This window comes from Mizuhopecten yessoensis, unplaced genomic scaffold (assembly GCF_002113885.1).
Source record: "Mizuhopecten yessoensis strain PY_sf001 unplaced genomic scaffold, ASM211388v2 scaffold1171, whole genome shotgun sequence".
NCBI lineage: Eukaryota > Metazoa > Mollusca > Bivalvia > Pectinida > Pectinidae > Mizuhopecten > Mizuhopecten yessoensis.
This window is the reverse complement of record NW_018403913.1, coordinates 218,332-228,842: the sequence shown is the minus strand read 5'-3', so window position 1 is coordinate 228,842 and position 10,511 is coordinate 218,332. Positions and strand designations below refer to the sequence as shown.

At 38.6% G+C, this 10,511-nt stretch overlaps 1 protein-coding gene across 4 annotated transcripts in view; it reads right to left on the bottom strand.

Annotated features, from left to right (window-relative positions):
- Nucleotides 1–511: 511 nt before the first annotated feature.
- Nucleotides 512–10,511, bottom strand: part of LOC110457795 (glutamate receptor-interacting protein 1-like) — a 48,324-nt gene continuing 38,324 nt past the window's right edge. For all 4 annotated transcript variants that reach the window (XM_021509202.1, XM_021509230.1, XM_021509223.1 and 1 more), the window contains 8 exons: nt 10,348–10,417; nt 9,824–9,969; nt 5,586–5,727; nt 4,762–4,907; nt 3,861–3,886; nt 3,442–3,580; nt 2,220–2,815; nt 512–1,774 (listed from right to left, as the gene is read on the bottom strand). In XM_021509202.1, the coding sequence (XP_021364877.1) occupies nt 1,532–1,774; nt 2,220–2,815; nt 3,442–3,580; nt 3,861–3,886; nt 4,762–4,907; nt 5,586–5,727; nt 9,824–9,969; nt 10,348–10,417 (1,508 nt within the window). In that variant the 3' untranslated portion in view covers nt 512–1,531. The remainder of the gene's footprint in view (nt 1,775–2,219; nt 2,816–3,441; nt 3,581–3,860; nt 3,887–4,761; nt 4,908–5,585; nt 5,728–9,823; nt 9,970–10,347; nt 10,418–10,511) is intronic.

Below are 10,511 nucleotides of genomic sequence, written 5' to 3'. Positions count from 1 at the left end.
TGTCACAATCTTTGAAGTGTATATTATCCTGAGGTATTCAATAAACAAATGTTTACTCCGCCAGACAAGATGGTACCTGTTCTATGACACACCAGAAGCCAGTAGCCTCACCAGACAATCTAGATTCTACTTGATTGCAAGTAGGGAGTTGGTAGCTCCACCACATAGGACATAACTTACTACAGATCTAATATTTCCACCAGAATGTGACATTTAACCACACCTGACCATTTATTACATGCTCATGAACACACCAGAAACTGGTAACCTCATCCAACAATCTATTACTTGCTCATGAACATGACAATCTATATTGTACTTGCTCATGAACACCAGAAGCTGGTAACCTCACCTGACTATCTATTACTTGCTCATGAACACACCAGAAGCTGTTATCCCCCTAGACAATATTCCGTCTTTTCGAATTGCAGGTATTGGTTGTTACGTCATTTGTTTGTGAGAGTAACGTCATAATTTTTTGAGAAAACAAAGTAATTTTCTCACACAAACCAATGACGTAACAATCAATACCTGCTCACAACAGAAGATAACTCTGCAATACGCAAAGACGGAATAGTATCTGCTCTATGACACATCAGAATCTGTAAGCCCCAATAGATAAAATCTACTACAGATCTATAACACTTTAGAAGCTGGTAAAGTTTGTTACTTTTTTTGACAATCTAGTCCCTACTTTATGGCTCACCAGTAGCTGACAGATCCACTTGGCAATATAGTATCTGCTCTATGACACATCAGAATCTGGAAGCCCCAATAGACAAGATAAAATCTACTACAGATCTATGACACTTTAGAAGCTGGTTAAGTTCATTACTTTGCCTGATGATCTAGTACCTGCTTTACGGCTAACCAGTAGCTGACAGATCCACTTGACAATAAAATAAGGGTAGATACTGCTCCATGACACCTAAGAAATCCATTTAAACACTGCCTGACAATCCTAAACATCTGTTTCAGTCAAACATTTCATTGCTTTTCAATTTGTCATTGAAGAACAAACGGGTATCAGGTTTTTTCTCTATTAGCTTTTTATTTCTCTGAGATATGAAATATAGGTGCACAGAAAAAAATCATCTGGAAAGTATATCATAAAAGGAAATTTCGCTGATAGATTTAAGAGAATGATGATACCAAACAGTTGCACAATGGATCAATAAGAGGGTCCATTTGTCTCAAACTAGATCAGGTTAATGGCAACTAACAAAGAGTGCACATGTTCCAGGAGGCATATGTTCCAAAATGTATTGGAATTCAAAAACTTTCAGACAAAACAAACATTTAATTTTTAGGTATCTCCCAAAAAAAGATTTCAAATTTTGCATTATTTGGAACAGGCTTAACAACTGATATTTAAATTTCTATTGACGTAATTTTGTCGTTCATGTCAACACCCCAAATATCTAAAAAAACAATATCACAGTTGAGTGATTATCTCACATGAGTGATTATCTCACACACATAACACCACACACTTATGGGTGTGTCCACCTTTCCATACACACAGGGAATCTCACACACTCTTAGGAGTTTCAAACCCCTTTACCAAATGCGACACATTCATGTAGGGCTGTGAGCAATCCACCGAGTTATGATCTCTGACTGTTTTTGTGTCTTTCCCCTTCCCCTCCACTGCGGGACTCTTAGTCTTGGCGATAGGGTTACGACATATAATCAAGTCCAGTTTATTCCCCGCCTTTGTGATCAAAGGTATCGTCAAACAACAATCAAAGTCTGGTGTTTTATGGCCATTCACCTGGAATAGACAAAGAACAATATTTACAAAATATGAACAACAAATGCAAATTGCAGAATAAAATTCATAATTATTGTTTCATAACAAATACAGAAAGAGGCAAACACCAGAATTTGTTTTTAACAATCTGTTAGCGATCCAAGAGTAAAGGTCAAAGTAAGGTCACAAAGGTTACGGTCACAAAATAATGTGTAACCGTTTTTATCATGAAGGCACATACTGATAATAATAATATACAACATTTATATAGCACCCTATATAATTAGTAAAATTAGTCTAAAACACTTTATGATAACTATCTCACATTACCATGTTAAGTGACTTAAATGCAAAAACTTAACTGACTGAACATAGGTACAGACATTTGAAACACTATTTCCCCTGCACCACTTTGTGGCCGGAAATAACAAAATCATCGGACTTCATTTGATGCCAATTCACCTACCTGGAGTATTCTATCAAACTGTTTGACTCCGGCCTTGTCGGCTAAACTTCCCTCCCGTACCCCGCTGATGTAAACACCTTTTTCGTACATTCCATCAGACAAACCAAATCCAAAATCGTCTATTGCTGTTTCTTTTACAAGTTTCACTTTGTGTAACTGTACAGCCGTAGGCGAGAAGATGGTTTTCACATGATCCTGGTAGGCTTCAGTTCTTAACCGATTGTCTCTACACTTCACACCCTGTTTGGACCGCCCTGACATATGATGAAGTTCACTTTCACTCGAGAAATCCTTTGCAGTACTATGAGAGAAATTTTTCAACAACTGTGATTTCTGTTCGGAAGATTTCCGTCTGTCCAGGCTTGCTGTTCCTCGCTGTTGTAGACTTGCACTGATTTGTTTCAACATTTCAGATTGGTTTTCGTAGTCTTTAAATGCTTTACTGATCTGCCAATCACTACCGTCTCCGTCGTCACTGCCGTTGTCATGACTACCATTACTGTAGTTGTCCCACTCCGAGTCGGACGGATTGAACTCACTACAACCATTCCCAATGGTTTCTGTAGCAAAGTTGGCAGAATCCTGGGATTGGGACACTACACATGTGAAGAAATAGAGATAGAAATGATGACAGTATCTTTTATATAGAAAGAAATATGGTGAAACTGACCTGCATTTGAAGTATATTTGCCTGATTAATCAGAATGCCAATTTTTTGTGAAAAATATGCATTGTATTAACTGCAACAAGAAATACTATAAAAAATGTTCTTTATTTCCTTTTGGAACATAAGATTTTATTTCATGAGGATGGAAGTTACAATGCACAACTTGAACAATTGAATAATTTGCAAAATCTTGGATATGAGACTTTTCTAACTCTTTTAACCCTGGTCTCAGGACCTACCACTTCTAACCCTGGTCTCAGGACCTACCATTTCTAACCCTGGTCTCAGGACCTACCACTTCTAACCCTGGTCTCAGGATCTACCACTTCTAACCCTGGTCTCAGGACCTACCACTTCTACACTTCTAACCCTGGTCTCGGGACCTACCACTTCTAACCCTGGTCTCAGGACCTACCACTTCTAACCCTGGTCTCAGGACCTACCACTTCTAACCCTGGTCTCAGGATCTACCACTTCTAACCCTGGCATCAATACCTACCACTTCTAACCCTGGTCTCAGGACCTACCACTTCTAACCCTGGCATCAATACCTACCACTGGTCTTGGTCTTGGGAAGGGGCTTGCCAACAATGAGGGCGTGTGCCCCTGTCCCTGAACCCACGTCTGGCCCGGAGCTGTCCCAGGACTCCATGGCACTATCCACACTGGCTATAGGGGTGGTGGACCGGTCAGGCTGACAATATAGAAATACACATTCACATACTTTAAAATTCTCACAACTGTCTTATCAAACTTGAATACATTTCACAGAAATGCCAGCATTACACTTTGAAGAATGCAGCGGAAGCTGTTTTCTATTAAAGGAAATAAACTTATAGGGATCGTATGTATTTGAAAGTTCAAAATCTGTTTATAGAAATCTTTAATTATAACTCCTTAGTTGTGTCTACAATGTTCTTAATCAGCTTTTGAATTTTTAAATAGTTTCCCAATTTCAAATGAAAATCACTTACCAACTGCAACTTTTTATTCTTTGTTTCTGAAACAAAGGAGGGAAATATATTACCTATTGTTGTGTATGGCCTAAGATATGAAGTGGAATTTGATGTACACTATTTTGTTCGCTTATTCATGAACTTCCCATGATGTTAACATCATTTATCAAACTAATGGCAGACTGAACACATTTGTTCCATTAACAAAATTATACACCAAAATAGCTTCATGAGGCCTTGACATTCAACCTTTAATCCTTAATTCCTTCCTCATAAACACAAAAATAGCTATTCTATGAAATCACAAACTCCCAAGCAGAAAGATGTGCTATTTAGAGTGTAGAAACATTTTTCGTATGGTGATGCAACATTTTCATCCCCAAATCAAAAGATCTTATGAAGTTTCAAGATCTAAATTATAAGATAACCTACCATATGTAAGATCCTGGGCCCACTTGTATAAAACATCTCAAGGTTAAGGAAAATCTCAAGCAATGTATTGTCTATGGGAAATCTTAGACTTGAGGAAATCTCAAGTGTTGAGATGTTTTATACAAGTGGGCCCTGGAACTCATTTCAACATGATCGCTCACTGTAACCTTGCCATTTGACCCTACTATCAAGAGATCTTCTCCATATTTCATGGGTTAAATACCGTTATCAACATACGGAGATTTAAGGTCCCAGGTGGAAAGTTACTTATCTTACTGCAGAAACATGCAATTTGATGGAATGCAGCTAAAAAATGAACACACGTAGGTCAAGAAACCAATATGTCTACAGATGAATGGACAGAAAGGCTAATCCTAGTGACCCCTTAAACCTGGTTTGTGGAGTTATATTTATTAACACTCTGACAGGTATGTAGACACATTAGGGTACACAAGAGATGCTAAAATAACACTATCTGCAAACTTACTGGATGTCTCTGCTGGACGGGCGATCCTCAGGTTGACCCTGTCTCCGGCCGTCTGTAACATTTGCGTAGCATCGGTGAGAGTGCGTGCCCTGGTAGTTGTACCATTGATGGCCAGCAGTCTGTCACCCATGTGTATAGCAGCCGTCCTGGAAACCATAGTATTTCTTTGTTAATGAATTAGCTTCAACAATATTTTTATGATCCCTATTTGAGATTCAATAATCACAAAATTTGACCTTTTTTCTATATTCTAGTTACTTTTCTTACTTTTTTCCAATACCAACATTTTATCTTGTCAGTGCAATTATAAGACCTTCTAAAAGTAATAATACAATCTAGATTATATATGTTTTGAACAAAATCTTACATGAATTACCAACAAATGTAATAATACATGTATCTGACTATTTCAACATTCATATTGAGTTTGAAAAATGATGTACCTGGTATGACAAAACCTTGCAGTGCTAGGACTAATGAGTTCAATCCAATATTGTTTTTCAATTGTATAATTGTATAATTTTTAAGAAGATTAAAGGTTTTGTAAATGTTCCAAAAATAATAACAATTCACCAGATACACTTTAAACTTTTGGACTTGAATGTTTTTCTTTGTAAGATGAAAAACCTATCCAGCAGTATGTGTCAGATTAATGTGACATTACTTTGCAATAATCTTAACCATGTAAATCATGCTTTATCAAAAAAGACATATCTAACAATTTTCTTCCAAATGGTTAAAGTAGAAATAATGTATTATATGTTGTAAGCAATCTTTAGGAAATCATTAACTGTATGCCTCTGTACCATGTACATAAAGCTTACCGTTCAGCCAAGCCTCCCTCTATGATATCTGAGATGATGATGGGGTCGGCAGGGTTGTCTGTCCCTGATATGGTAATACCCAGAGGGCCACCGTGGCGCTGTAACTCCACTGTGTATGTAACACACTCCTCCCCACTGTCATCTGTAACATAGCAACACAACAACTATAACATGGCAACATAAATATAACATAGCAACACAACAACTGTAACACAGCAATATAAATACAAGAGGCCCAATGGGCCTGAATCGCTCACCTGGTATTAATCTCACACTTGTAATCTTAAAAGCGGACTAAAATACAGCTACAGGCAGAATATCAGTGTTTGATTCATAAGAACCGATTAAAAGATTTAAACATATGACGCCTGTGACCTTGACCGTCGAACAAGGACATTAGGTTGAACAGAGTTTAAAGTCTTCCAACCCAGCATGCTTTTGGCAAAATATCATAGCCCTTGACCTATTGGTTATAAAGAACAAGTCGTTTTAAGATTTAAACATATATTGACCACTGTGACCTTGAATATGGGAGAAGGTCATTCATTTTTGACAAAATTGGTAGCCCTTCATCCCAGCCTGTTAATTACCAAATATCATCACCCTTGGCCTTTGGCTAATTTAGAAGAAGTCGTTTAAAGGTTTTAAACATATTTGACCCCTGTGACCTTGAATATATGTAAAGGTCATTCATTTGAACAAACTTGATAGCCCTTTATCCCAGCATGCTACTGGCCAAATATCATTATTCTAGGCCTCTTGGTTATTCAGAAGAAGTTGAATAAAAGTTTTAAACCTATATGACCCCTGTGACCTTGAATATAAGTAAAGATCATTCATTTGAATAAACTTGGTTGCCCTTTATCCCAGCATGCTACTGGCCAAATATCATCATCCTAAGACTTTCAGTTATTGAGAAGAAGTTGTTTAAAGGTTATTAACATATTTGACCCCTGTGAACTTGAATATGAGTCAAGGTCATTCATTTGAACAAACTTGGTATACCTTCATCCAAGCATGCTACTGGCCAAATAGCATTAGCCTAGGCCTCTTAGTTATTCAGAAGAAGTTGTATAAAGATTTTTTAAGACAATTGCCCCCTGTGACCTTGAAAATTGACGAAGGACATTCATTTGAACAAACTTGGTATACCTTCATCCAAGCATGCTACTGGCCAAATATCATTATTCTAGGCCTCTTGGTTATTCAGAAGAAGTTGTATAAAGATTTTTTAAGACAATTGACCCCTGTGACCTTGATAATAGGTGTAGGTCATTTATTTGAACGAACTTGGTAGCCCTTCATCCTAGTTTGCTTCTGGCTAAATATCATTACCCTAGGCCTTTTGGTTATCAAGAAGAAGTTGTTTAAAGTAAAATATTGACGCCGGATGCCGGTGTAAAGTTTATCCCACTGGAGCTGGTGTCTGACTGTCGTTACTGCTGTCAGAGCTAGGTATTAAGTATTTACCTGTGTAAAGTTTATCCCACTAGAGCTGGTGTCTGACTGTCGTTTCTGCTGTCAGAGCTAGGTATTAAGTATTTACCTGTGTAAAGTTTATCCCACTAGAGCTGGTGTCTGACTGTCGTTTCTGCTGTCAGAGCTAGGTATTAAGTATTTACCTGTGTAAAGTTTATCCCACTAGAGCTGGTGTCTGACTGTCGTTTCTGCTGTCAGAGCTAGGTATTAAGTATTTACCTGTGTAAAGTTTATCCCACTAGAGCTGGTGTCTGACTGTCGTTTCTGCTGTCAGAGCTAGGTATTAAGTATTTACCTGTGTAAAGTTTATCCCACTAGAGCTGGTGTCTGACTGTCGTTTCTGCTGTCAGAGCTAGGTATTAAGTATTTACCTGTGTAAAGTTTATCCCACTAGAGCTGGTGTCTGACTGTCGTTTCTGCTGTCAGAGCTAGGTATTAAGTATTTACCTGTGTAAAGTTTATCCCACTAGAGCTGGTGTCTGACTGTCGTTTCTGCTGTCAGAGCTAGGTATTAAGTATTTACCTGTGTAAAGTTTATCCCACTAGAGCTGGTGTCTGACTGTCGTTTCTGCTGTCAGAGCTAGGTATTAAGTATTTACCTGTGTAAAGTTTATCCCACTAGAGCTGGTGTCTGACTGTCGTTTCTGCTGTCAGAGCTAGGTATTAAGTATTTACCTGTGTAAAGTTTATCCCACTAGAGCTGGTGTCTGACTGTCGTTTCTGCTGTCAGAGCTAGGTATTAAGTATTTACCTGTGTAAAGTTTATCCCACTAGAGCTGGTGTCTGACTGTCGTTTCTGCTGTCAGAGCTAGGTATTAAGTATTTACCTGTGTAAAGTTTATCCCACTAGAGCTGGTGTCTGACTGTCGTTTCTGCTGTCAGAGCTAGGTATTAAGTATTTACCTGTGTAAAGTTTATCCCACTAGAGCTGGTGTCTGACTGTCGTTTCTGCTGTCAGAGCTAGGTATTAAGTATTTACCTGTGTAAAGTTTATCCCACTAGAGCTGGTGTCTGACTGTTGTTTCTGCTGTCAGAGCTAGGTATTAAGTATTTACCTGTGTAAAGTTTATCCCACTAGAGCTGGTGTCTGACTGTTGTTTCTGCTGTCAGAGCTAGGTATTAAGTATTTACCTGTGTAAAGTTTATCCCACTAGAGCTGGTGTCTGACTGTTGTTTCTGCTGTCAGAGCTAGGTATTAAGTATTTACCTGTGTAAAGTTTATCCCACTAGAGCTGGTGTCTGACTGTTGTTTCTGCTGTCAGAGCTAGGTATTAAGTATTTACCTGTGTAAAGTTTATCCCACTAGAGCTGGTGTCTGACTGTTGTTTCTGCTGTCAGAGCTAGGTATTAAGTATTTACCTGTGTAAAGTTTATCCCACTAGAGCTGGTGTCTGACTGTTGTTTCTGCTGTCAGAGCTAGGTATTAAGTATTTACCTGTGTAAAGTTTATCCCACTAGAGCTGGTGTCTGACTGTTGTTTCTGCTGTCAGAGCTAGGTATTAAGTATTTACCTGTGTAAAGTTTATCCCACTAGAGCTGGTGTCTGACTGTTGTTTCTGCTGTCAGAGCTAGGTATTAAGTATTTACCTGTGTAAAGTTTATCCCACTAGAGCTGGTGTCTGACTGTTGTTTCTGCTGTCAGAGCTAGGTATTAAGTATTTACCTGTGTAAAGTTTATCCCACTAGAGCTGGTGTCTGACTGTTGTTTCTGCTGTCAGAGCTAGGTATTAAGTATTTACCTGTGTAAAGTTTATCCCACTAGAGCTGGTGTCTGACTGTTGTTTCTGCTGTCAGAGCTAGGTATTAAGTATTTACCTGTGTAAAGTTTATCCCACTAGAGCTGGTGTCTGACTGTTGTTTCTGCTGTCAGAGCTAGGTATTAAGTATTTACCTGTGTAAAGTTTATCCCACTTGAGCTGGTGTCTGACTGTTGTTTCTGCTGTCAGAGCTAGGTATTAAGTATTTACCTGTGTTAAGTTTATCCCACTAGAGCTGGTGTCTGACTGTCGTTTCTGCTGTCAGAGCTAGGTATTAAGTATTGACCTGTGTAAAGTTTATCCCACTTGAGCAGGTGTCTGACTGTCGTTACTGCTGTCAGAGCTAGGTATTAAGTATTTACCCGTGTCAAGTTTATCCCACTGGAGCTGTTGTCTGACTGTCGTTTCTGCTGTCAGAGCTAGGTATTAAGTATTTACCGGTGTAAAGTTTATCCCACTAGAGCTGGTGTCTGCCTGTTATTACTGCTGTCAGAGCTAGGTATTAAGTATTTACCGGTGTAAAGTTTACCCCACTAGAGCTGGTGTCTGCCTGTCATTTCTGCTGTCAGAGCTAGGGATTAAGTATTTACCTGTGTAAGGTTTATCCCACTAGAGCTGGTGTCTGCCTGTCATTTCTGCTGTCAGAGCTAGGTTTTAAGTATTAACCTGTGTAAAGTTTATCCCACCAGAGCTGGTGTCTGACTGTCGTTTCTCCTATTGGAGCTTGTGTCTGACTGTTGTTTCTGCTGTCAGAGCTAGGTTTTAAGTATTAACCTGTGTAAAGTTTATCCCACTAGAGCTGGTGTCTGACTGTCGTTTCTGCTGTCAGAGCTAGGTATTAAGTATTTACCTGTGTCAAGTTTATCCCACTGGAGCTGGTGTCTGACTGGCGTTTCTGCTGTCAGAGCTAGGTATTAAGTATTTACCTGTGTAAAGTTTATCCCACTAGAGCTGGTGTCTGCCTGTTATTTCTGCTGTCAGAGCTAGGTATTAAGTAGTTACCTGTGTAAGGATCCTCTCGTTTGAGTTTGAGTTTCACAATGTCGTCCCAGCTCTGTAGGGTGTTCTCCGCCTCCTCCATGCTCAGGTTGTCTGTCCTGATGTCATTGATGGTCAACAGTTTGTCCCCAGGCTGGACAGATCCACACCTAGTGAACACAGACATACCATTTACCAGTAACAGATACACAGGTGTTGTTAAATCCAAGGAACATTTAACATGTTTGAAAAGAAACTCACAAAATTTTGTCATTCTAAATATATATCTTTATTAAAGTTTTTAAGTTATGTGACCTCCTTTTATCAATGTTTAATGTTTGATGCTTTATAATTTTTTATTGTTGATTTTGTTGGTTCAGGTCAAGATGACAGGGTTGGGGGATAAGTGGGTTATTGACCTTGCAATACATGTATATACACTTCCCCCTGGCATTAATTATCGACTTCAATCCCATTGATGATAGGGTTTGAACTTACCTGTAAGTGACATTGTCTGTGCAAGATTCATTTTTTTAATCCTACCTTACCTGTAAGCCACACTGCCCTTCTGCACTCCTGTGATTATAAGCTGTTCATTGACTTTGTCCTTAGGTGCCCCTATTTCGAAAAAACATAAAATTTCATTATATTCAAAACATGACTCATTTAAGGAATTTCATCTTTTGTTTTAAGAAATATTTATAGCATGAAC